At 47.4% G+C, this 26321-nt stretch overlaps 8 protein-coding genes across 8 annotated transcripts; 4 read left to right on the forward strand and 4 right to left on the reverse strand.

Annotated features, from left to right (window-relative positions):
* Positions 1-2295: 2295 nt before the first annotated feature.
* Positions 2296-5829, forward strand: CLUP02_02869 (uncharacterized protein; the record flags this gene model as incomplete). The annotated part of the gene is made up of 4 exons (XM_049281897.1): positions 2296-2447; positions 3031-3160; positions 3270-3597; positions 3653-5829. The coding sequence occupies 4 exons, from the start codon at positions 2296-2298 to the stop codon at positions 5827-5829; spliced, it is 2787 nt and encodes a 928-aa protein (XP_049139040.1).
* A 304-nt stretch (positions 5830-6133) lies between these two features.
* On the reverse strand, positions 6134-7256 carry CLUP02_02870 (bacilysin biosynthesis oxidoreductase bacC; the record flags this gene model as incomplete). The annotated part of the gene is made up of 3 exons (XM_049281898.1): positions 6134-6303; positions 6377-6550; positions 6746-7256. The coding sequence occupies 3 exons, from the start codon at positions 7254-7256 to the stop codon at positions 6134-6136; spliced, it is 855 nt and encodes a 284-aa protein (XP_049139041.1).
* A 5818-nt stretch (positions 7257-13074) lies between these two features.
* On the reverse strand, positions 13075-13632 carry CLUP02_02871 (uncharacterized protein; the record flags this gene model as incomplete). The annotated part of the gene is made up of 2 exons (XM_049281899.1): positions 13075-13336; positions 13373-13632. 2 exons carry the CDS (start codon positions 13630-13632, stop codon positions 13075-13077), a joined length of 522 nt encoding a protein of 173 aa, XP_049139042.1.
* A 686-nt stretch (positions 13633-14318) lies between these two features.
* On the reverse strand, positions 14319-15946 carry CLUP02_02872 (uncharacterized protein; the record flags this gene model as incomplete). Its single annotated transcript, XM_049281900.1, has 4 exons — positions 14319-14685; positions 14765-15134; positions 15209-15724; positions 15916-15946. The coding sequence occupies 4 exons, from the start codon at positions 15944-15946 to the stop codon at positions 14319-14321; spliced, it is 1284 nt and encodes a 427-aa protein (XP_049139043.1).
* Positions 15947-16958: 1012 nt separating this feature from the next.
* CLUP02_02873 (NmrA-like family protein) lies at positions 16959-20055 on the forward strand (the record flags this gene model as incomplete). The annotated part of the gene is made up of 5 exons (XM_049281901.1): positions 16959-17213; positions 17300-17934; positions 18960-19179; positions 19239-19656; positions 19709-20055. The coding sequence occupies 5 exons, from the start codon at positions 16959-16961 to the stop codon at positions 20053-20055; spliced, it is 1875 nt and encodes a 624-aa protein (XP_049139044.1).
* Positions 20056-20262: 207 nt separating this feature from the next.
* On the reverse strand, positions 20263-21795 carry CLUP02_02874 (uncharacterized protein; the record flags this gene model as incomplete). Its single annotated transcript, XM_049281902.1, has 1 exon — positions 20263-21795. The coding sequence occupies one exon, from the start codon at positions 21793-21795 to the stop codon at positions 20263-20265; it is 1533 nt and encodes a 510-aa protein (XP_049139045.1).
* Positions 21796-23329: 1534 nt separating this feature from the next.
* Positions 23330-24808, forward strand: CLUP02_02875 (tannase and feruloyl esterase; the record flags this gene model as incomplete). The annotated part of the gene is made up of 6 exons (XM_049281903.1): positions 23330-23393; positions 23475-23566; positions 23640-23758; positions 23876-23973; positions 24027-24441; positions 24496-24808. 6 exons carry the CDS (start codon positions 23330-23332, stop codon positions 24806-24808), a joined length of 1101 nt encoding a protein of 366 aa, XP_049139046.1.
* A 649-nt stretch (positions 24809-25457) lies between these two features.
* Positions 25458-26037, forward strand: CLUP02_02876 (uncharacterized protein; the record flags this gene model as incomplete). Its single annotated transcript, XM_049281904.1, has 3 exons — positions 25458-25475; positions 25536-25694; positions 25765-26037. The coding sequence occupies 3 exons, from the start codon at positions 25458-25460 to the stop codon at positions 26035-26037; spliced, it is 450 nt and encodes a 149-aa protein (XP_049139047.1).
* Positions 26038-26321: the final 284 nt, after the last annotated feature.

Here is a 26321-nt window from a genome sequence, read left to right on the forward strand (position 1 = left end):
GAATGCAGAATGCCATGGGTTCAAGGTCGGGTTAGGTTAGGTTGATGGAGCATTGGAGAGAGCCTGGAGACTGGAGTCCTGGGACGCGGCACCTGCCAGATCCTTGCATCAGTTTATTCCGAATGCCGTGATGATCCCGGCCTTGGCGCGTATTGTTTGATGAATGGGGAGTGTGGCGTATTTGGCGAATTGAGCAAGTAGGTATTGAGGAGTGCCAGATTGTAAAGGCCTAGACGTTCTGTGGCTGTGAAGGAGAAATCATCGAGTGTGGCCGGGGTTGAGTGAGTGTGATTGAAACGCAGAGAGCATGCTGATGTTGCAGCCCTCGCGCAGCTCTTGGGATGCTCCGGATGCATCTGGTTGGGAGGACGGTTACATTTTGCGGAAAGGATGAGAATGCATAGGGAATAATCTCCAGAACTGGTGAGACGTTGAGCAAATCATCGGTGAAAAACTGACCAGCGGCCATCGTTCAGCGGGAGGCAGAGACATGTTTCTTTCCCGGCTCAGGCTCCTGCCTCCCGTCGTCTTTCTGTTGGTTGGTCAATGGATAATGGCAGGGAAGGAGCAAGGATGGGGAGGGAGGCAGGAAAGAAGGAAGGAGGAGGACGGGAAAGGCTAGAACCGAGCTCAAGTGGAGCCAATCAAGCACCATCGGGTTCCCCATGTCGCTTTGTAGCGTTGTACCTCCTTCCGCTGCATGTTCAAAAACCCAAGCGCGGAAAGAGAGAGACGGTTAGCGTGAGAATGCCTGTCGCGTCCAGACCCGCGCTTTCGTTGACATGACGACATGGGCCAACACCACGCCATTTACATCGAGGATACAAACTTGTTGGAAGTTGCGATGGGTTGCTGAAACAGTCGGAAATCTCATGTGCCTATGTACCGCTACCGCTGCAGTCTCCTCATGGCCTCCCCCAAGGCAGCGTGTCATCTCGATCCAGTCCCAAAGTGGGCAGAGTGGTGTTTGATACACAACAAATCAACGGGATATTGGACAGGGCCTTGGGCCATCCACACCGGCGCACGCAGCTCGCAGCAGTGCAGCGCCCAGCACATCCCTTCTGCATCCCGTCATATCCTGGCGCACATCATCAAGTCAGGTCGTCCAAAGATGCCAGAGCCCAATTAGCGGTTCACGAGCTCGACAGACGGTTTGTTCGACAGCTGTCTATCTAGCCTGAATGGCACCTGATGGGGGAATAGGGCAGATGACAATGGGACAGAGGATAGCATCCTGGGGATCGGGACTTGGGAGAAAGACAGTTACCACTTCCGAACACAGCAGGGAGACTCTATGGTGATACGAGGCATTGACTTGAATAGCGTCCGAATAGTCGAGCTATCCACCGTTGACAATTTCAGACAGCGCCTAGCACCAAACTCTCCTAGGTGATCTGATATCCGTACCGAGTACGGAGTAGTGCGACAGAGATCCCATCACGAGGGGAGGCTGGGAAACGGTTGTCTGAGAAGCAGCCGCCCGGACGCTTGTACTCCGTACTGTACATGTGCCAACTTGCCGTGCTCCCAATCGACCAACCTGCCTATCCTACATCGGACCATTTTGCAACAATAAAGGAGCCCGACGGTCGCGAACAGCGGCGGCTGTGTGGTGCGGAAGTTGGCAGGAGTCTAGACCGTATTTTTTTTTTTTCAAAAGTCTGCATCACCTACAGGATAGCCCGGAGACGTGTTGCCGGAGGTGTGTCCACTGTCCAGTCACTCCAGACCCAATGCGTCGATGCTGGTGGTGTGTTGCTTGGTGAGAGAATCGAACAGGGTAAAAAACTATCGACGATGTTCGCTGTGCTCTGCGATGGACGATGAACGATGTCGAGATGTTGTCCGTCACCCAGACTGCGCAAATCGCACCAGGTGGGACCGCTAAGAAAGTGGGTGCGAATCTCCCCAGGCCACTAATGCGAATAGGAGACGTGCTAAAAAATGCCAGTGCTTCGCCAGCTGGAACTCAGTCACCTCAATCTTGCGCTCCAATTGCTTGGTACTCGACCCAGCCGAGGCGAAGCAGGGGCATACGCATAGGGGCTGGATTTCTGAAGCAAGCACCTTCGTAAGCAAGGCAGGGGCAGGCAGGTTCAGCTGTGGTTGCCCTCGCTTCTTTCTGCTAGGATTTTGTAGGTATTCATCGGCAGTGCGTACGCGAAAAAGATACATTGTCCTCAGGCAAGGAAGGTACCCAGGTAGTCACCTGGTCTGAAGTTCTGACGGGTGCGGGAAGGTACCTGCCTGCCTCCCTCCACCCACGATCACAGCACGCACCTACCTGCCAAAATGGCCGATGACGTAGTGCATCAAATTCCTGCCCCCTTCCTTCACGTCACCGTCACCATCGCCGAGTTCCACGACCAGACCAGACAGGACCACCTGGGGCACCCACAAACACCAATCTTTGCTAGCAGGGCCACGGAAGGCACGCAGGGCAGGTACCTTGTAGCGGTTATCCGTAGACACACAACTCATCCAAGGGGAGGAAGGAACCATTGTGAACCGGGCTGGAAGGACCAAGCTCCCACTGCACCTGCACCTGCCTTCTCCTAATTGGAAAGTACCGGGCCCGCCTCCTGCTGGCTAAATCACCGTAGTGAGGTGGACGAACGCCTGCCACGCGCGTTGCTTTGCCGCCTCCCTTCCAAATATTCGTTGGCCCAGTTTCATTCTGACGCAGGTTTTTTTTTTTATCAATTCTTACCAGGTTCTGTTCCCTGGACACACGACGCCAGAAAGAAGGTATAAACACCTCCTCGCCTACAGTGCCCCCTTCTTACAGACCTCTTCCTCTTCTTCCTCATCGATACGATACCTCTTCCTGATTCACCATTTTTTGAACAGGAACACAATCTTGGCGATTCTCATTATACCCAATTTCCCTGTGATACCCCCCTCCGAAATACCCAATACTACGAATTCCCTTTTTTGTCCTGTACGCCATTACCGATAATCACCCTACCTCATCTCAACACCGTACCCAAAAACAGATTTCAACAAGCAGTCTTCATTGCGCGATAGCTACGATACCCTCATCATGTCAGCAAACGTCAACAAGCCGACGGATCTCAAGCAGAAGGAGGCCGACGTCAACCGCAAGCTTCAGCTCTACGGCATCCTCTCCGCTTTCCAGGCTGGCAAGGTTCCTTCGGTACGTCGATGCCGGCATGGCGGCAAGGACCCACGCGGCCCCCGCCTGGCTGATCCCAGACCCGCAACCCTACATCATTGCATGATACTGACGTGGTCCCTCGCAACAGAATGACCAAATCGATGTTGCCCTGAACAGTTTCCTGGCCTCCAAGGCTCTCTCAAACCCTCCCGAGAAGCTCTCCCCCGAAGGCCGCGCACTGATTGCCGATGCGCGCGAAGTTGTCATCCAAGCCAAGAACCTTCTGTTGTCCAAGAACCAGGGCAACCTGATTCAAGACTTCATCTGGCAGACTGAGCAATTCGACCCCAAGGCTGTGGACGTTCCTGGCGCTCCCGTCAACAAGGAGGTCGCTCAGCAGCATGGCGACAAGGCGCTAGAGGGTCTGCGGACCCTTGGAACTTTGCTCATCACCAACGGACAGTTCCGCAAGCTTCGTGAGTCAAACAACGATGTCTGCCCAATTGGTCACAATCTAACATTATATATTAGTCAAGGATGCCACCGTCCTTATCCGGGACATGGCTGGCGATGCCGCTACCAACGCTGCCCAGCGTGTCCGTCCCTCCGGCGAAGCCCTTCAGGACATTGACCGCCCTGCTGAGGACAACACTTGGCACGATGCCCCCGACTTTTCCAAGGAGAACTTCAAGAAGCAGGCTCAGGGTGTCTACAAGGGCTCTCCTGCCGATGATGCTCGGGAGGTCCTTGCTGCAGGCACTCAGGCCGCTCACCCCAACGGATCGCAGAACCCCCATGACCTGGCCGCGACTGCCGCTCGCGATCAGCAGCAAGGTACCAACTCGGGTGTGAATGCCCAGGGCGGCATCAACGCTGCCCGCGATGTCATTCAGAAGAAGTACAACGAGAACGTCGATGGCGAGACCAAGGAGCAGGCACGTCAGCGCAAGGAGGAGTACCTTCGTCGTTCCAAGGAGTACTTCAACAAGAAGATGCCCCAGGAGCGCAAGGACCAGACCATCTGGCGTTTGAAGAAGATGGTGCTTGAGTGTCAGCAGCACCCCGATTATTCCCAGGCCATTGAGACTCTTCTCAACCTCGCCGAGGAGTACGCCGGGCACTCCCGCACTTTGGCACAGGGTGGAACTGGTACCGTCAAGGACACCCGTGCCGGTCTCGCTCAGGCCGAGTCTGATCTCAAGACGCTGATCGAGCGCTTCGCCAACGGCACCTCGACCGAAGACTTCTTCGAGTCGATCAACCAGATCTACCGCGATGCTGACAACGATCGTGAGCTGAAGGACTGGTTCAAGGCTATGGACCGCTACGTCCGCCGCTGCCTTCTCGAGCAGGGATACATTCTGGACGAGGACTCCAACCAGGAATGGAACCACTTGTACGACCATGGTCGTTACTTGCTTCGCGAGAAATACCGCGCTCACACCGACCGTGTCTTTGACGAGATCAAGTTCTTGATTGACCAGTTTGATCAGGACCCTCTCAACAAGCGCTTCGGCTTGGCCGTCCAGAAGCTCTTCACCGATCTGGGCAATGACGAGAACGGCAAGCCTACCTTTAAGCCTCACTTGCTGAAGGATCTCTCGGAGGTCATCATTCCCGGCATCTTTGAGAACGTTGCCTATATCCCGGTCCCGCGCCTCGAGTACAGCGACCCTCAGTTCGATGCTGTCATTGAGAACCTTGTCCTCGAGTCTGACAACTTCATGCCTAACGTTCTCGAGATTAACAGCGAGAACTACTTCCTTTGGGGACGCAAGAAGATCGCCAACAAGCACAAGCAATCCTTTGAGGTGAAGGTTGCTGGTGTCCAGCTTGATCTTCGCGACGTCAGCTACCACGTCAAGCGCAAGCAGGGCTTCCCATCTATCACCGACACTGGTGTCGCCGATATTCTTCTCGCTGGCGATGGCTTCTCTTTCAAGATGAAGCTCTCCTCTGCCGATAAGAATGACAGACAGAACTTCTTCAAGGTTGACAAGGTTGATGTTGACATCAAGCACATGAGCATCAAGCTGAAGCAGTCTAAGCACAAGCTTCTATTTGGTCTCTTCAAGCCCATCATGCTCAAGGTCCTTCGCCCTGCTCTTCAGAAGGCTGTCGAGAAGGCCATCAAGGACCAGGCCACTCAGCTCGACAGCATCATGTACCAGGTCAAGCAGGAAGCTGATCGTGCCCTTGATGAGGCTCGCTCTAACCCCGAGAACACTCCCAATATCTACAACCGGTATGCCACCGCTATGCAGAAGCGCGCTCTCCAGGCCAAGCAGAAGGCGGACGAGGTTACTGCCGACAAGAAGGTCAACTACGCCATTACCAAGGAGGATTCCATCTTCCCCAACATTCACCTGCCTGGAGGTATCAGCTCCAAGGCCACTGAGTACAAGGAGCTGGCTCGTAAGGGTGAGCGTTGGGAGAGCCCTGTCTTCGCCATTGGTAAGGCAAACAAGTCTACCGACATCCCCGATGCTCCTCGCATCGAGCGCAAGAAGCATGGCCTTCCCACCCAGCAGGGCCAGTATGCTCCTCACGCTCCCGGCCAGGTCAACGGTGGTGACTTGAACACCATCCCCACTTCCGACTACCCGACTTCCGGTTACCCTACCTCCAGCTATGACGCCCACCCCAACGGCGGTCTTAACGGCACCGTCAACACTCTTTCAACCCCTGCTCACGTCAGTGGATACTAAGTGTAGACCTTAATTCTTTTCTTTTGTGTCAGAAATGGACCAAATGATGAGTTGACGGCAAACGAAAAGGCTTATACCCGGATGGAGAATTCAGTTTGGGTCAACAGACGGCGGAAGCTTAATGATGCAGTCCCTTAGTAATAATTCTTCTTTAGTTCAATTGCAATGGTTTCAATCAGTATCCTATAATATTCTTGCCTACCTATTCGACGTGAATCATTGCGCACTCTACATTGTGGAACTTGTGCAAGTGCTCAATGGTTTGGACGTCGCAATTCGTACATCTCATTTAACCCAGCCAAGTTTAAAGCGACGTCCAACCCATGTCAGTCGGCACAAGCGCGCCGTTGATGGTGTTCATCCCACCAGAACACAAGCTCACCACAGTCTTTGATACCTGATCCAGCGGCGACCATCCTAAATCCCAACCGCCCTTGGCAGGATCACCTTGGCAGGTGTTGAAAGTCGACACCACTGATGGGCGAGGTTTCGTTAGCAATCAGACACATGGTAGTATACGAGTGCTCGCTGGGAGATGGTGTCTTACCCATGGCGATGCCTTCGGGGTGGAACTCTTTGATGTGTTCCTCATCCCTGGCCATGTTCGTCATCATGGGACCGGGCATGATGGCCAGGCACCGGATGCCCTTTGGGCCGTAAAAGGCTGCTGTGCTTCGCGTCAGGCCGACTGTGCCGTGTTTGGAGGCCGTGTACGCGACGCCTTTGTGGTGGTTTTGGTGGTCAGCTCAAGATTCTGTTTCATGCAGATTCCCATATTGTCTCGTGATCCGTTTCTTTCAGAAGGTGAATTTTTCGCCCCCTTTCAATGATCATATGGTGGTTGGGGTGAGATAGAATGACATAAGAGGAGATGAAATGAGATGATGATGAGATTTGAAGGATGGCTCGAACTCACCTGCTCTCGCGCCGTGAACCCCCGCGGCACTAATAACATTCAAAATCACGCCCCTCTGCCCGTCCACGGGCTCCTGCTTCAGGAACTGCTGGATCGCGCGCTGCGAGGTGACGAAGCTGCCCGTCATGTTGACAAGGATCTGGCGGTCCCACATGGCTATGGGACAGTCGGCCATGGGGTGCATCAGGTCCGAGATGCCGGCGTTGTTGACGAGGACGTCGAGGCGTCGTTTACCTTTGTCTACCGCACTGTCTTCTCCCCCGTCAATCCAAGAAGAGATTGCGGCGGAGACGGAGGCCGGGTCGGTGATGTCTGCTTTCACGGGGCGCAGACGAGCACGGAGATCCGGGGCGTCGTCGAATTTGGAGGGGAGAGAGGCGAGGGAGGCGTCGGAGATGTCGAGGGCTAGGACTGTCGCGTTTGCGGCGAGGAAGTGGCGGGTTAGGGAGAGGCCTAGGCCCGAGGCTGCGCCTGTGATGAGGACTGTTTTTGAGGTGTAGTCTGTGGACATGGTTTCTGTTGGGTGAGAGTTGGCGATGTACGGGTGTTTGACGAGTTCTTTCACGGGCATAGGGTTCAAGAAGAGCAGGTTCAAAAAGAGCGAACTCGAGAAGAGCAAGATGAGTGCAAGTAGTTTTTATTGACATTATATACACGAGCTATGGATTCAGTTAGGTTCTCGGTTTTGGTGGACTTTGACAAGTGAAGTGAAGGAGACTGAATGCCTCTGAGCATGAAGCATCGATATCCGACCTGCATCGCAAAGAGAATCCGATACCGAGAACGACGGGAGCGTACGACGACGCGGGAAGACAAGTTGACTGGCTGGGTGTCTGCTACTTATTGTATGCCAATGCTGTATCAGCAGGAACATATGCACAACCGGGCAGCAATGCAACCAACCTTTTGATCCAGGACGTGGTTCGGCGGGATGTTGATAGTCCCCGAATCCAACCTCCGCATCGCGCGCATCGCACTGCTCGGATTCAGAGTCGCTGACGGGTTAGTGCGATGCGTAGGTTGGTACGGCAGACTGCAAGAGGCACTCCGCCAAAACCGTTCTTTCTAATAGACCTATGGCTACCGTAAATTTTAGGCATCAATAGCGCGACTTTCTTATACATATAAATAAATATTATAATAAATCCCGTATATTATTATAAGGAATTACTTATAACCATAAGTAGTAGTAGTTACGTAAGGGCGGTTATGCCGCTTAATAAAAGTGGGGCAGCTAGGAAGCATATCCTCCTTACTAATTTCTATTATTAATTAATTTCTCTTTCTTCTTAACTAACCTAATATTCCTTAAGTAAGGTAAGTAATTTACCTATGCCCCTATAGTTACTTATTAGTAATTATATTTTGCTTTATTATACTTTATACCCTTTTCTACTTTACTTTTATTACTATTACCTAATTATATACGCAATTATAAGTATAATATTCGCAATTTACTAATTAGAAATATTAATTAGCTATAATTAGGTAATTTTATATATAATTACTAGTATAATTTTTACTAATTAATAATTATGCTTTTTCTTAAGCTAATATACGCGCAATTATAAGTATAATTACGTATATATACCTATTTATAATTCAATTCTTTTTATTTACTTTTTTCTTTAGTATTAACTATTTACGTATATATACTAATAATTTTATATAGGATACTCCCTTTTTTAATAATCGCATACGCCGTATAATACTTATAATAAGCGCTTAATATAACGTTCCGGCCTATATTAAGGATATATAGCTCCTAACGGTCCCCGTATACTAACTTACGTAATACCCTAACGACTTTACGTCCTATAAAATAACCTCTTACCTCTTTATTAATACATATACCTCTATATAATAGCTTCTTTATTATACGGATTCTTATATTATTTATAAGCTCTTTATTTTCCCTTTTAAAGACTTTTTATTAAATTTATAACTTTAATATTATATAAGTTAGTATATACTACCCTATACTATTTAATATTACTATACTAACCCGTATAATCTAGCCCTAGTATTAAATTAAGCTTAACTTTAAGATTACTAAGAATAGCTATTATATACCCCTAGATATTGCTATAACTCGTATTTAAATTATTAATATTATTTAAATAACTATATATAGTAATACTAAGACTAGTACCGAGTTATGCACCCGTTATAAAGCTAGTAAAAACATTTTTACTAATTACGTTATTTTTATAAATAAGGGCTATTTTAGTTATAACTATATATTTACTATATATAAATATACGCTCATTACGCCTCTCGTTATTACTTATACGTTACCCTATACTACTTTATATCTATTTATAGTTTACTAACGGTTCGTACTAGTTTATAATACGCTTACTAAGGTTATTAAACATAATTATAATTATAAGGGCTATAGTAAAGTCCGTATCGGCGCTCTACTTAAGTTTCTAAGTACTATCCTTATTATATACCTCCGTTTAATAATAGAAGCCCTTAAATAGGTAGCTAAGTAAGCTAAAAATAATAAAAAGGGTATATATAATAATATATAGGATTATAAAGAGCGTTATTAACTTATATAAACTCTAAGTAAAAAGTAATTAATTTAATATTCTTATACGGTATAGTATAGGAGTTTATATAAGTATATATTAGAATATAGCATAGTTAGGCTTAATACCCGGGTAATAAGGCCCTTATAAAGTCGTAGGGTACTTATTAATTATAAGCTAGAATATACGGACTTAGTTTAGCCCGTAAAAGGCCGTAACTAACTATATAAAAGCTCCTTCTAAAGTTTAACGTTTCTAATAAAATTATAAAACTTTTATTTATCATATATTATCGTTATATACTTTTCTATCCTTTTTAGCGTTATAAATCCCTATAAGCCTCTATATTTTTATATATATACTTATAAAACCTTATAAATAAAAAGATACCCCTATATATCGCTATAATTATATATAAATATTTACCTCTTATTTAAAATTTCTTTCTTAGTTTCTTACTTTATATATTACTACTTTTTTAGAATAGTACGACCGCATATTAATTTTTTATTATATTAAATAATAATTATTATAAAGTTAGAGAGTAATTAGACCTATAATATAATTATTATATATATTTTTATAGTTTCTAATACTAGAATTATAAAGCGAACTTTCGAACGTTAACTTACGAAATAGGACTTATAACAAAAAGAGCATACGGTCTTTTCTAAGGATTTATTAATTCGTATCTAAAAATTATTTTTCTAATAATACTTAAATAATAAAAATATCCTTTTTTAACTCTAGTCTAAAGGATTTATAATTACAGCTATAAGATTATTAATACTTCGTTAATAGAATTAGCTTTAATAATAATAAATACTAAAATAGCTCGTAATTATACGATAATAATTAAAAAAGTTCTTTTTTAGTATATTAAAGGTTACTTATTATACTAAAAGGTATAGTAAAGAGTATCTTTATATATAAGTTCGCTAATAAGCTTATATTATTAGCCAAAATAAACTATACTTTATATATTATAAAACCTTTTTATAATAAGTTTAAAATCGGTTAAGTAAGATAAGGTACCGTTATAAAGGGTTTACGACTCCTAGACTAAATTATATTTAGTTTTTAAATACGTACGATAAGCTTCTACTATTTAAATTTAAAATCTATACTAATATTAATACTTATTTATAGTTTATTATATAGTTCTATATAAGGGTTTCTACCTATACGTCCCGGAATATACTTATATAATATCTTATCGTTATTTAATAACGGGGATTTATATTATTATAAGTTTATTTAAACCGAGAGAAAAAAACCGTTTTTATATCTAGTATTTATTATTACTTTTTATAATACCGTTTAATAATAAAAAGTCTAATTATATTCCGTAATTATTAAATCTTTAGTAAAAGTATTTATAATATTAAGATTAAGAGTTAGTAAAATCGTCTTTATTAAAATAGATTAGTATATTAACGAGTAAGTAATATATATTTTAGTATATATAAGTATACTTACGTTTATAAAAATACTTCTAACTACTTAAGTTCTAAGGGCTATTTTATATAAATATACTCTCTAACTAGATTATATTTCTATTTACGTATATATTACTAATTCGTTCTAATTTTATTAACTTTATATAAATTTAGAACTCTTATCGAATTCGTTATTAAAAAGGTCGCCCTTACGTTATTTTTAGTTAGTTATAATAATTATATTATTAACTTATATTACGAACCGTATAAAACTTTATATAGCTAATTAACTAAGACTAAGTTTAATAACCATTAAATACTATTTAGAATAATAATAATCTAGACGTATATCTTCCTTAAGCTATTTTATAAATTTATATTTTAATTATTAAGGGCTCCCTAACTATATTAGCTAAAAGTACGAAGTTTAGCGAGGCTAATTATTTTTATTTTAAAGCGTATTAATATCTTTATATTCGTCTAAAGTAATATATACGTAATAAGCTCTAACTAGAAGTTATTTTACTTAATAAATTATAAAGCGGTATTATATAAGTTAAATAGAGATTAGAAAACTTTAGAATTAATCTTAGAGTATTAAATAGCTTTATAATTACGAGTAATACTAAGGACGAAGAGGAATTATAAATATAATTATAGTTTATTTTAAACTATTTATTAACGAGAATGCTCATTTCTATCCTTATAATATACTAAGTTATTTATTATTATAAACTTTATTTTTTTATTAAACTACTATAATCTCGTTTTTCTTATCGTTTTTATCCTTTTTAACCTTTTTCTTAGCCTTTACCTCCTTCTTAATAATCTTCTTTTCTTACTTAACTAATAATTCCTCTTTAATCTTTATCGTTAGTTTAATACTAATACCTATTAAAAGCCGTATTTTCGGAACATTTCTATATATCGTTTTGCCTAAAGTTTTAGTTATAATTAGCTTTATACGACCTTTTCCCTTTTTTATTAACTAAGGTTTAATAACTAGTAACTTAATTTTAGTTTAAAAATAATAAAAAGTTAATAATTATTTTTTTTATATAAGATCGTAGTTTTAAAAAAGAATCTTTTTAAATTTATAGCTTCGTATACTACTTTATAGTATTTTAAAATATTATAAGGATTCTTTATATTAATTAAAAATACTATCTACTCTATTAAAAGAATTTATTAGTTTATTATAAAATATAAAATAATAGATCGTATTATATCTTAATATAAAGTAAATATCGAGAAGCGATTAAACTAAACTTTTTTAATAAACTTCTTAATAACTTAAATATTAATATAAGTCGTTACTTAAAAACCGTTAAGTTCGTTCTTAAAAAAGGATACGTTATATAATATAATAAAAATATTAATTATTAATAATTACTTTAGTTCCTTTTTCGTTTATTAAATACTTCGTTCTCGCTCTTTTAAGCTTATAAAAAGAGATTTTATTAATATTAAGGCTTATATATTTATACGTTCTTATTATATAAAAAGGGCAGAGCTTATATAAGTATTATTATTAATTAATCGTTTTAAAATAGCTTTACGAAGAGGTATTATAAGGTTAATTAGTTTAGTAACGTCTTATATAGAGACTAGAAGTTATTATAAATCTATATTATAATATTTATAAGCGAGTTATTAGTTTAATAACTTAAGTAAAAAGTAATTTTTATTTATAAGAGGGTAAAAAGTAGTAGTTATTTTTATAATAAAGTTATAAAGAGAAGAAAATTTTTTACGTTAAGGTACGATATTATATAATTTTATATATTACTGTACGGTTTAATATATTACGAAATTAAAGTATTTCTTAAGTTATAAATCTCTATAACCCCTATTTATAGGTTATTATACTAGTCTAGACCCTATCCTAAGTAGTGGGGTAACTGTAAAATACGATTTCTGCTTTAACATATGAAAAAAGTGTTTTAGCAGAGTGCCTCTTGCAGTCTGCCGTAGTTAGAGCACTCTATATAGAGTTGAAAGACAGGGTTTGGTGGTCTGGGAAATTATTAGACGTACACAGAAGACCCTTATTGGGGGACGACGAAGCGGGACGGGGAACGGAAATGACTTCGTAGTAATCCTTCCCCGCATGATCCATGCATACACGAATTCCGGGGAGCACGGCAGAGCTATATACGGGAGGGAGGATTGTTGATTGGGTGTGAATACACGTATTCGATGTAACTTCGGTACACAGGGGGAACCTCCGCGACGGGAGCTATGTCTTGTGAAGACAATCTTAACGTGACTTCAATTGAAAGTCTGCTTTGCGTACAATTACAGGTATCCTTCTACCCCAACGTCATCTTCATTTCCGTCAAGCGAGTCTTACTCAATTGCTCGCCTGCAGCTGGTTCGGGTCCGTCTGCTTGCTCTTTATCCCCGCCAACCCCGTCTGCCGGTTTGCATCCCGTCCCGTCGTGTTCTCCAGATTCCGCTCGCTCGAGGGTTTGGGACCCAGGCCGGGCGTGATGGACGGCCCGCCGCCGCGGGTGACGGAGTCCGCGACGCCTGCTGCGCGGTCTGGGGCGCCGGTCAGGAAGGCGAAGGTGCCGCCCAGGGCTGCGGCGACGCCGAGGACGAGGTAGAGTGCACTTCTACGAGACCGATCGCGTTAGTTGTATGGACACCAAAGAGTGAATTGAAGCTGTGATGAAGGGCGGAAAAGAGTGAAGGCTTGCCTGTTGCTGATTTCATCTGGCTTGGTTCCCACCTTGGGGTTTGATGGGGACGGAGTCGGGCGGGACGGTGCTGAACCGGACGGGTTTATGGGGTTTGGTGCTGGGGGCTCCTTGACGGCGTAGCCCCGGCGGGGTGCGAGCTGTGCGGAGGTGCGGAGGATGGGGTTTCGGAGGGCCGATTGAAGGCGGAGAGCTCTTGATGATGACATGATTGGTTATGTGTGTTTTTAATCGTGTGTTGCCAACTGGGTGTTGGTTCTTAAACGAGATGTATAGGTGTTTTGGGGGTTCTTTTGGTTCTTTCCGGTTCTTTCCAATGTACAGCTGCGAGAATCAGTGAACACCTATGTTGGTTATGTGCTTTTGCATCCCTTGGACGGCAATGTGGATTTGCGGTGTTATATGACCGTGGCGCGACATGGCGTTTTGGAGGTGCTCGGTTATGACGAGCGATGATGTCGATGATGCACCTTTCCGGGGCCCCTTTGTAAGGACGTAGGTGCATCCATCCCACTGCCAGCATCAGACGGTCTCAAGGCTCGTGTGATTCTACGGTCCAGGCACACCTCAGGCACAGATCTTTCCATTCCGACGCAGGAACTCGTCCAATGATGCATCAGGCTAGGTCGATGATTCATCAATGTTCATGATGTACCTTGCGGGTGGGGATATCAACATGTTAGCCCCTGGCAAGATCTGCAGTAGCCTAAGACCCTGAGCTGTCGCGGAATCAGCCGTCTGCTCTCGACTTTTCCTGCCCTCTGTGATCCATTGATCAGAAATCAGTGCTAGGTATTACACAGTAGGGAGGTAGGCAGTATACCCGAATTCACCCAACCCATCTAGACATGAACTTGTCCCATGCTCTCTGCGGGGCACACCCGCCCACCCGCGTCTACCGGTTCCTCAACGCCGCGTGAATCCCGTTATACGTCCAGTTCAACCTCATCCGATCAAGCTGCGCCTGCGCCGACATATCCGTCACGTGCCTCGAGTTCTGCTGCACTTGCGACGCGCGCGGCCTGCGCACCGAGTCCCACGTTCGCAGCGCCAACGTGATGCTCTCCAGGTCATCGGCGCGGACACTCTCATGGAGAAGCAGCCGTAATCCTTCGGCGTCCTCGATCGCCTGTGTCGCGCCTTGGCCCTGGAACGGCGTCATCGGGTGCGCTGCGTCGCCGACGAGGACGGCGCAGCCGCGGGTGTAGGTTGGGAGCGGGTCTGCGTCCTTGACCTTGTAGAGGTGGATGTTTTGAGCGTTTCTTGATGTGCTTGGTGTGAGCGACTCTCGTTTCATGTTTCTGATTGATTGTGAGGTGACGATGGAGGGATAAGACTTACTTCATAATCGCCAGCATCCACGGGGCAAAGTCGAAAAAGTGATCCAGCATCTCCTTCGCGCTCCCCTCGGCGTTCCAAGACGTGATGCTCTCCACCGAGAGCATGGCGTCGGGGATCCTCGCCACGACGTTGAGTAGCGTCGTGTCACGGCAGGGATAAAAGATGATGTTGCGGTGCGTCTCGTCGTCGGCCGTCATCATGTTGAGAAAGTTGCTGTTGGACGGATCTATCGCCGCCGGGTACCCTCCCAGGATATCCCTCGCCTTCTCAAGCGGGAACGTGAACCGGTAGAGTGAGGCACCCGGTGATACCATGTGAGATGGCCCGCCGAGGACAGCTTGTCGGACGAGGGAGTGAATGCCATCTGCGCCTAAGCATGTCCGTCAATTCCTGGATACCTGTGCAACAAGTCTGATATGGTCCCATGCATGTGTGTAGTCTTACCAACAATCACATCGGCTGTTACCTCCTCCCCATTCTTCAACTTCACCTTCCCCTCCTCAACATCAACACCGACAACCTGAACCCCCTCCACAACCGTAGCCGGCGGTCCCGAAATCCCCAACTTGGCCGCGTCCCCCGTCGCGAGCCTCAACAGCTCGTCCCGCAAGTCGCCGCGGTGCATCAGCAGCCACTCGCTCCCAAACGGCTCCGATACGCCCGTCATCTCCCGTAACAGATTCCCTTGCTTATCGTACGTCCTCGAGCCGGCGCAGATCGTGGCCTTGACGTTTTCAGGGCTGAATTGAAAGGCCTTTTTGAGCATCTTCGTGCCGTTGGGACCAAGGCCGATGCCGGCGCCGCACTCCGGGGCGGTTGCGGGGGAGGAGGAGGATGAGGTCGGATCGTCGCGGTCGTAGACTGTCACGTCGTGTTTTTGACGGAGGACGGCGGCGGCGGAGAGGCCTGCTATGCCGCCGCCTATGACTATAACTCGTAGCTTGTTGCTTGTCATTATATCTGTCTCCCTTCTGTTTTATCTGTTTCACTGGATGGCATCGCGCTCTGGACGCGACGTTGAGAGGTTAACATGTGAGATTACATGACTACAGCTGAACAAAGAGTTCAATTGTCACCGCGGAATTCTATTCCTAATACAGTCGGCTTAGGTAGGAAACCTCTTTCCTGAGCAAACTTTGGCAGAGTTTTACTTGCTGAGACATCAAACGAAATTCTATTCATAGTTGCCGTTTCTTAGCCTGATGTTTGCCAAGAGGATGACAAAGGTTATTGAGGAATTGCGGTGCTCGAACTTGGCATGAAAACTCAAATGGGACCTGAGTTTGGCTCGAGGAGCGAATGAAATATAAGCCCGACGAGGCTCTTGTTGTTCCATACACGCAAGGTCCCTGTCGTGTTTCTAGTTGTTGAAATGAAGGGAACCTCGGGTCCGGGTAGCCCAGAGTTGGTGATGTCAGTTTGTGGTCTGAATGATGCTAGTGGTACGCTGTATCAGGGATCATATTCCGCCCGATCGGGAGCCGGCGCGGGCTAAACGTGTGCCGTCTGGGGGAGGTCGATCTCCGGCTCTTTATTTTTGGGTAACAAGAAATCGACCGCTGAACTTAATGATGGATGTTCTGGGATTTGAGAAATATTTGGAATTGCAGCATACTCTTTGTCACGTGTTCTTAGACAATTTCAATGTCAACAAACAAGAAAGAGATGTTGCCTTCTTACCTAAAAGAATATGAAGAGAGAGGTCAAATGCTTAGACATCAAGGTCCTCGAAGAAACGGCCACAACAGGAAGCCGGACACCTTTCCCCCCGCCTCGGGCCGTCTTAGAAGACCCACTTTCGCGCTCCGACTCGGCGTTCGTCGGAGGGCGAGGCCCACAGCGCACCATGCCAGTCAGAGAAGAAGGTCGTCTCGGCCCCGGTTTTGGGCGTATCGAAGGAACATGCGCCGCAGGATTGGTCATCTTTCCTCAGTAGCTTCCCAACGTCGCATGCTGCATTCTCGCAAGCGTCACCACTCCGATCCTCCCTAGCTAGATCGGTACCTTCCTAGCCGCGGACTTTTCTATCGGGCGCATCATGATGATTGTGAAACTCCGCTGCCTCGTGGAGAATGAATGTATTTGACGTGAGTTGTTGTCTCGATTTTCGAAGGTGTGGTTTCTGTGTATCACTCAAATACTGTATCAACACTCAAACATCTAAACAATCAATCTCACAATAATAACATCGATAATGGCACGAGCAATTCTGGTTTGCGGCGCGACTGGAAAGCAGGGCGGCGCAGTCATCAACCACCTCGTCGAACAGAATGCCGACTTTGAGATCCTCGCCGTCACCCGCGACGCAACCTCCGGATCCGCCCAGCGTCTCTTGAAAAAGTCGTCCAAAGTTCATCTCGTCCAGGGTAACTTGGCCGACCCGACTGCCCTTTTCAAGACTGCGCAAGATGTCGCCTCATCTCCTATCTGGGGAGTCTTCAGTGTCCAGGTACCTACAAAACTCCCACCTTTTGATAGCGAACAATACGTTTCTGTTGTGTGCACAAACTTGGCTGATATTGATGTGCATTCCAGGTCCCGATGGGCTTCGGCCAAGGTGGAGGCGGCGAACTAGGCCAAGGCAAAGCCCTCGTCGACGCATCCCTCAAAGCAGGCGTCAAATTCTTCGTCTACACCTCCGTCGAGCGTCACGGCGCAGACAACGCGACGAATGTGCCTCACTTCGCCCACAAGCACGAGATCGAGCAGCACCTCTTCAACAAGTCCAAGGGCACCGACATGGAGTGGGCCGTCCTCCGCCCCGTGGCTTTCATGGACAACCTCACGGACAACCTCTTTGGGAGGGTTTTCACCACCTCGTGGCGCATGGCGGTCAAGGAGAAGCCGCTGCAGCTTATTGCTGTCAGCGACATTGGCTACTTTGGCGCCGAGGCGTTTCTTCACCCTGAGAAGTACAAGGGCCGCGGGGTCTCGCTTGCGGGCGACGATTTGACGATTGAGCAGTTTGCTGTGGTGTTCAAGAGGAATACGGGCAATGAGCTGCCTGGGACGTATAGGGTCTTGTGTTGGCTGATCATGACGATGGTGAAGGACTTTGGGTACATGTTCAAGTGGTTCCACGATGTTGGGTATGATGTTGACATTGCGGCGCTGAGAAAGGAGTATCCTGGGCTGAAGGACTTTGAGACTTGGCTGAAGGCGGAGAGCGAGTACGCAGGTAGTATTCGGTCTTGAGGAGGGCGTTTGGAATCACGTCACAGATGCGTCCTGGGTAGAAGAAAGCAAGAGCCATTGTAGTAATACGGCTTATATTGTAATAATCGAAGAGAAATGGTCTATATGGAATTTCAACGATGAAGCATGTGTCAAGCTTGACGGTTCAAAAGGTAGCATCGGCTCTCTTAACAAACCTAACTATCGTCTTTTATTTATTTGCAATCATATCCAAAGTTATGTTTAATGCTCAAGAAGGATGTTCAATGCTCAAGAAAGAAGAAACTATATTTCTTACACATTGTGAAAATTTCCGAAACTGTACAATAAGATTCGCCGCAGACGAAACGTAATTGGACCATGCCCTTTGATATCCCGCTAACGAATCTACTTATACTAAGGTAAGTGATTCGTGAGCCCTGCTTGAAGGATAGAGGAAGGACCTAGATAGTGGTACTCCTATCAAGCGCACTTGTTCAAGAGATCGAGGAAGTGAAATCGAAGAGAAGACTTGCAATTAGAATCAGGAAATTGATAGAGAAGCTTCTAACATAGGGCGTATCCACACCCACGTGGCAACGGTCTCCGACGAAGGCCGACTCGCACTCAATGTAGCCTTGGCAAGAGTAACTTCGTCTCTATCCCCGAAGATGTACGTGTACCTCAACTTCCACGTCATTGTTTCTTGCTTATCATATCAGAATTGAATTTGATGAGAATCTGACCGACGGCTGAAAGTCCGGTCCTTGGTGGAACAGTGTTTGTAAGTCGGGAATCCCGCCTTCCAAAGGCCCACATCGTGGGCCGATGCTCAGAGCCGAGACGCAACTGCTTGATTCATGGCATGCTTGCGTAGATCCGTCAAAGGCAAGAGAATGGAAGTATAGGAACACGACAAAGATACGTACCGCATGTGACTGCAAATCGGGCTGTAGCTATAAAGTTGAGCGATGCTCGTGTGCATTTCTAGCTTCCCCCCTCACATCTCACAGACTGAAAACCATCATCTTCCTCAACACAGACCAACCCGCCAGACACAAACCGAAAACACGTCTTGTATCTTCAACATGTCTAAACTTCTCACCATCTTCGGAGCCACTGGCAATCAGGGCGGTTCCGTCGTAAGAGCAGCCCTCGCCGACGCCGTTCTATCAAAGGAGTACAGAATTCGTGGCATCACTCGGGACGTCTCTAAGCCCGCAGCTCAAGCTTTAGCCAGCAAGGGCGTCGAAGTCGTTTCTGTATGATCCGACCGCTTTTATTCTTGATGTAGACTGAGAGATTTTTAACATGGGGAAAGGCCGACATGAACTCAAAGACCTCTCTCGCCGAGGCGATCAAGGGCTCCCACACAGTCTTCTTTATGACCACGCCCAACTTCACGGGTGGCGCCAGCGAAGAGCAGGCCCACGGCAAGAATGTGGCCGACGTCGCGGCCGAGACCGGCGTCAAGCACCTCATCTACTCGTCTCTGCTGCACGTCACCGAGACCACCAACGGCCGCCTCAAGCATGTCGTCCACTTTGACGACAAGGCCGAGGTCGAGCGCTACATCCGCGCCAAGGGCATCCCCAGCTCCTTTGTCCTGCCGGGGTACTTTATGAGCAACTTCTCTGCACTGCAAATGATTCGCAAGGGCGAGGATGGGGTCTACAACCTGGCGTATCCTGTCAGCGACAAGGCCAAGTTCCCTCTCATCGACACCGAGTCCGATATTGGTGAGTGATTCCTAGAAGCGCTCAGTCCGATGCTAATACCTTCATTTTGTAGGCAAGTACGTCGTCGCGGCAATCCGCAATGAGAGCACCCTCCTCGGCAAGCAGATCTTGGCAGCTGAGGACTACTACACGCCCACGCGGACCGTCGCCGAGTTTGAGCAAGTCACTGGCAAGACAGCCCGTTTCGTGCCCGTCGACGCTGCGACGTACAAGTCCTTCTTCGCTGGTCCGATGGCTGCCATGGCTGACGAGATGCTCGAGAACCACCTCTTTATTGACGAGCCCGGGTACTATGCCGGTAAGGACCTGAAGGAGAGTCAGGAGCTTTTGGCTGGCGTTGGGCTGAAGGCGACTACTTGGAAGGAGTTCTTGGAGGCGAACAAGGCCGCTTTCCCGTAATTGGATTGGGAAAAAGGACACCTGATTTGAGGAACACAATGCTGGAAAACATGTTGACATAATTTTGAGGTAGTGTCCCAGCGTGGTGTAGACGTTACCATATATACACAGTCTTACTAAGATGATTCCCGAGTAGATCCTGTGCTCATATGGTTCGTGTCTCAAATCCAGTGCCTGTACAGCGACGTGGAATCGGTATACAATGGCTTACGGCTCAGTTTCAAGCACTAGCAGGGGCCACAAAAGCGCCTCTTGCCAGTAATTACCCAAATGCCTAGCAACGGCGCGGATAATGAAGGCGCCAGCGTCAGCAAAGGGCCAAAAGGTACGACAACGGTGCAGCAAGACGCCGTAATGTGCCAGAATGATGAGGGCCTCGGGACGGTGCTTCCGCAGCATATCGACGAAGCCGACCGGCACCTTTACAGAGAACGACGACGCGGCCTGGGCATAGTCTCCTTCGTCGAGGACGCGGCAAATGTCGAAGCACCACTGCAGAAGCCCAATGACTTCGTGGCACGCTCTCGCGCTCGAATCGCTGAGGTCGGAGTCATTTAGGAGGCGTTTCAGAGACCCGCATTCGTCGCCCCTCGTGCTCATCCTCTTCTCGGCCTCGAGGATGACGTTGAGGACGGGTGCGAGCTCGGTGTCTCGGAGGAAGTTCCGGGCCGGCAGGGTGACGGACTTGACGCCGCGGTTGAGGTTGAAGCACTCGACGAGGCGGTCGATGAAGGACTTGAAGTCGGAGCGGTAGTGAGCGAGGGTGTCGGCGAGGACATGCCTGCCCAGGATGGCGGAGAAGAGGAAGCGAGGGACGGCGGTGACCTTGTCGTCTCTGGCTACTGTTTCCGTAAGGCGTGTGAAGGATGAGAGAGCGCGGTTCTGGAGCTCTGTGGCGAGGTCGTGGAGATGGGCGGATGACCCGGGATAGAGCTGGATCATGTGGAAGGCTGTGAAGGCGAGGATCTCGTCGAGGAGGTAGGGTGAGTCCACGGCGCGTCGGACGGCGATGTCGAGGGCGCTTCGGGCTGGGCCGGTGAAGTATGGGACTGAGGCTGCATGGTGTAGCAATATCATGTGCTGTGGTGTGTAGATGGCCTCTGAGGGTGCGTTTGGCGTGCCTAATATTGACAAGCCGAGCTGGCAGTCTAGAGATGGAGGAGGAGGATGGGTGCCGCTCAGCTGCGTCGTCGAAGCTGGGGATTGAGTCTGGTCACCTCGATGAGAGCTAAGGCCGAGACCAACCGCGGCTGGCACGTCTGCAGGCCTTGATGGCAGGCCATGAGACGGATGGCTTGGCGCATGAGTGAGTTCGGATAAGTTGCTTTGTTGACGATGAGCTGGTTGTGAGGGCAGCTGTGCGCGCTCAATCAGCGCATTCGCGTCATTGTTTGTATTGCCATGACTACTTCCTCTGGAGCCTGGTGATGGTGATCGGGCGTTTCGCACCAATGTGCCCTGTGAGCTTTCGCCTTGTGATTGAGGTTTTTGTGCTTGTCTGCGCTTCTGCTTGCTCACTTTTGGCGGTGGGAAGAAACAGGCACGTTCTGCCACCTCGCAATTCGCGCATGAGGGCTGACGCTCGTCGCAGCGAATGTGACGGCGCTTGCACTCTGCGCATCCATTCCGAGACTTCTTGTGAGAGCGGCGAGTCTCTTGGGCCCTGGCGTTGTCTGCCACTGTGCTTCCGATGTCGCTCGAATCGTTGTGACGCGCTGAGGCGCGAGTTTCTCGAACCATGCTGTCGTCGCGCGGGCGATTCTCGTCAATCACCGTTCCCCGTGGAACGCGCGGAGCTCTTAATCCCAGTCAGTGGGCCCTTTTCAGCTGTCGGCATTCGCGATTCATGAATGTGCGTCCTCTCAAGAGCTTGATGCGTTCTAACTTCCAAAATGACAGCATCTCCACGCACTAAGAGTGGACGAGCGGAAGGTATTCCATTGATATGACAATTGAGGAAAATTCCTTGATCAGCCCGTGTACGCAAGCATCGCAGCACAGCCCCACCTAATTGAACGCATAGCCACATCCTCGGATTCCCCCCATCAAAAACAGCCAGGCTAAGCTACTAGGTAGTTTTCTACATGGAATGCGCTACAAGCTTAGTCATACCTAGATACCACACAAAGACTGTCGAATGAGAGAAAGTGGAAATGTAGATTATTTGCGACCAACTGGCATCAAGTGTTCAAATTCATTCTATTGTTTCTTTACATGGTTTCACAGAAGAGTTAAACTGTGACAAACGGCCATTAATACGAAAGAAATGGTACAATAGGGGTGTCCAAAGCTAACTTGTATCCTACTCCCTACGTAATCTTCTCATTACCTACCTATTATCGTGATAGCTTCAATCATTTGAAGCCTCACGATCCGTCACGTGACCCGACTTCCATTTTTCACGACCCACACTCGCTCTCGTATCCTATTCCTGCGCGAGGTCTCTCGGAGAGGCCCGAAGCTCTTTGCCTCTTGATACATCAGCCATGTGGGCTTTGTGTCTAACCTGGGAGACCCAAAGAACACATTCTTTTCAGTAGATATGGACGCATCTTCGGGCCGACTCGGAGAACCCGAGGTACCATTCACTAAGTAGATCACACCTGAACTCCCAGAGCCATGAGTCCATGAGAGATCCTCTCACTATCCTGGCCCGGTCGATGTCTACCTCTCTCTGGCTCTTTCTGAAGCTACTCTGGGTTCGTAGAAGGCACATCTGGTCTCAAACGAGTTGAGTACTAAGTCAAGTATCAAACAGTAAAGATCGACAATGGTTTCTATCGCTTCTGTGAATAGTCGCTGAGCTTTATATGAAATGGCTTACAGCTTGCATGATCAAACCGTTTCAAAGTAACATGGAAAGTACGTGTACACTTGCCAAAAAGTGTGGGTTCGATATTGGTCGCTATACTTGCAAAGAGAAGGTTTCCTAAGAAGATAGTGCGGCTAAGTAGTATGTCAGCACACTTGAGGTTTACATAATGGACATAAGCCCGGACTTGATGACCCAGACACAAATTAACCTTACTTGCTAAATGACCCACCAGACGCACCGCAGTGAGCGGGACAGGGGTGAGTCCTCACACTCGAAGTTCCTGAGCACTCCGTAAAGTGATCACCGGCAACGATAACCATTGGCAACTACCTAAAGAGGCAAACATTCCCTCGGAGGTACTTAGGCACCAGCGAGTAACATCATTCCGACTTCTTGGTCAGGGTCTAGTCATCTTCTAGCACTTCATATACAGGGAGTCTAACGTTGATTCTGGGCACAATGCTTGAGAAGACTAGCTTCCCGCAAGGCCGCCTAAAATCTGCCGAAATCCAATTCATGGCCAGTTGACCTGGTATACACCAACAGTGAAGACAGCCCATGACGAAACGGACGCTGGTTTGGAGCACCTTTTGAAACCAAACAGAACCATCGCATAACCTCGCTGAGTTATTGCAATGTCTTGCCGATTTTTATGTAAGGGTTCTAGACTGCGAGAATATGTGCTCTCTTTTCCTTGTGCCTTAAACTCGTTCTGGAATAAAAAGAAGCGTAGTAGCATTGACTGAGTTCCCTCTCTTCTTGCTGCAAGTTCAATGGTCCGGAGGGGCTGATGTCATACCCGTTTCGGCCGAGTGCAGCCACTATCATTGCCAACGACAGGGCCTCAAACCTATTCGAGGCTTCAATCAGCTATGATGGGCAGGTCCGGTAACCCCGGTAGCTGGCAGTAGTACATGTTGCCTCAGCGGATATAACGATGGGAACTTGCTCACGTTGTGGTTCCTCACTTTCTTGATTGCCTCCACTCATTCTGGAGATGAGCAGAGGCTTGGCATGCATCTATTGGTATCGTTATGCCATTTCAAACGACTCCAACTGGGATGCTATGACCCTCCGTCCGGAGAACTACACCATTGCTTCTGGTCTCAGCCACTTCAATATCGATACCTAGGATGGTGATTTATCGGCTTTCTAGAACCGCGGTGGCAAGCTTCTCTACTGGACGGTTTAGCCGATGGCGTTCTGTCGAGTGAGAACTCCCATCGATATTACGAATATGTCTCGCAAATTATGGGCATGAACTCAGAGGCTCTTGACGATTTCTACCGAGTTTTCCGTATATCTGGCATGTCCCATTGCGGCAGCGGTAATGGGGCGACCTTTATCAGCCACCAGTCAGCAAGCACTGCCAGTCTGGCACTGGAGGAAAACGTGCTGATGGCGATGGTTCGATGGATTGAGAGCGAAGTGGCTCCAGACACCATCATGGGGACCCGGTACAAGAATGGCACCAGTGACAGTGGTGTTGATTTCAAACATAGACATTGCAGGTGGCCATACCACAACGTGTACCAAGGCGTTGGCGACTACAAAGATCCTGATACTTGGAAGTGTGTGCTGTAAGTAAGTCTAGACAAATCAAGTCTGCTGGCGCGTGATTACAGTCAAAGAAACGAGTCAAATAATAGCCCCATGAGCTCCTTTGTCCTACAACATGATTATTGCCTTTATGTTGTGACAGACAAGTGTCAAGGTGAATACTCACTGGCTCACCGCCTGAGGCACTCAACAAAGGAAGCTTCCTTCCCTGTCTGTAAGGCAGCTCAAATGGGACGGAAGTTGATCCGTCACATTGTCCTAGCTACCTTCCTTCTCCATCACAGTCTCAACCTGGTGAGCAATCGCCGCAACTTTGACTTCCTCGTCTCATACGCCAGACGATCTACCTCGGACGGCACAATCCCAATAAAGCGATGAAGTGCTACAAAGGAATTTGATCGGAGCAATTAAGTGCTATAAAGAAGAATGCTCTAAGCAGTTCAGTGGTACATAAAAATATGCTCGAAGAAATCGTCAGTTCTTCTTATCAGAACAAACGCGCGAACCATCTAGTTTTCGAGTTCACGGGATTTTTCACCCTGTTGATGCCGGCTGGAGGCAGGCTCTCTAGACCGGGACTTTCGATCTCTCTGACTCTTTTCTTCCCGTCGACACCTCCTAGCTTAGACGCAACGATAGCGAATCTTCCACTAGAAAGGGCAAAGAAGTCGACCAACCATTTCGAGCCTCGTCACTCACTTCAAACAAGTGGCCTACGGCCCCCGCACACCAGATGGTTTGTGAATTATGAGACTTACAAACTCTCAACAAATAGCCTGAATGGGACACATGGAATCTCCGGGTGCGCTCGTCACCTGAGGCTCCTGGATGGCGTGCCTCCCCTTGCTCCATCGGCGGAAGGCAGAGACATCATTAGAGCCCACGGTGCCTGTGGGATAATCTTCTTAATCGACAAGATAGAGAAACCTTTTCTCTGCCTAATACTTCTTCGGCCGAGAAGCATCCCTTCACCCTCGAGAAGTTTCCAATCAAAACAATATTGACGGCTACTTACCAAACCACAACCATGGCGACGTCCCACAGCGTAAGCTCAGGTCTCACCAGATGCCTCGGAAATTTTGCTAATCGGTTATTTACTCGCTAGGCAACTGTCGAAGACGGAGTCTTGGAAGACGGATCCGAGAGAGGCGGCACCTCCGAAGAGACCGAGAAGCCTTTTCTCGCGTACAAACCAGAAGTGGAGATGTTGTTGTGGAAGAACCAGAGCCCCGTAGTCCTCTGGCAATTGCAGCTCTTCCTCGACGTAAGCAACATTCGCTCTTGAAGGCCCCCAATCGATCATGACTGCCATGCTAATCGTCTCGTGTTTTCAGGCTCTCGTCGCAGCTCATGACGAGGTCGGAGACTATATGATCGACCTCGACATTGATGCCTACCTTACTAAGAGATGGCGTCGCCGCAAGCGCGTCAAGTACACGAGAGGACTAGCGGTTTACAAGGCCCAGCGAAAGGCAGTACTCAAGATTGAGATGGAAGTCATCCGGGGCGGTAATATGGGACAGACACTCCAGGCCGCTTTCGACCGTGTTCAAATTGCCCTCATCGAGAATATGACGCGCGTCAATTTGTTGTTGAGCATGCTCTGAGTGAATCTCTTTGGCCTCGCGTTCTGGCTGTGGCGGACCGGAGTTCTGGATGGGACACTTGGCCGGAAGAGCCCAGCAACGAATCGACGATAGGAGGTGACTGAGTTTTAGCACGCGTGGCTCGAGATGAACCCGCGAGGATAAATGCGATGAAATACCAACAGAACCACAGGACGATGCTATATGTGACACTAGTATGGGACATGGCTTGTAATTAAGCAGTTGGTCTGGCGGGAGGCAACCTGGGTCAACCTGGTGACAGCTGAGTCAGATCCCTGACAGAA

Source organism: Colletotrichum lupini, chromosome 2, assembly GCF_023278565.1.
Source record: "Colletotrichum lupini chromosome 2, complete sequence".
Classification (NCBI taxonomy): domain Eukaryota; kingdom Fungi; phylum Ascomycota; class Sordariomycetes; order Glomerellales; family Glomerellaceae; genus Colletotrichum; species Colletotrichum lupini.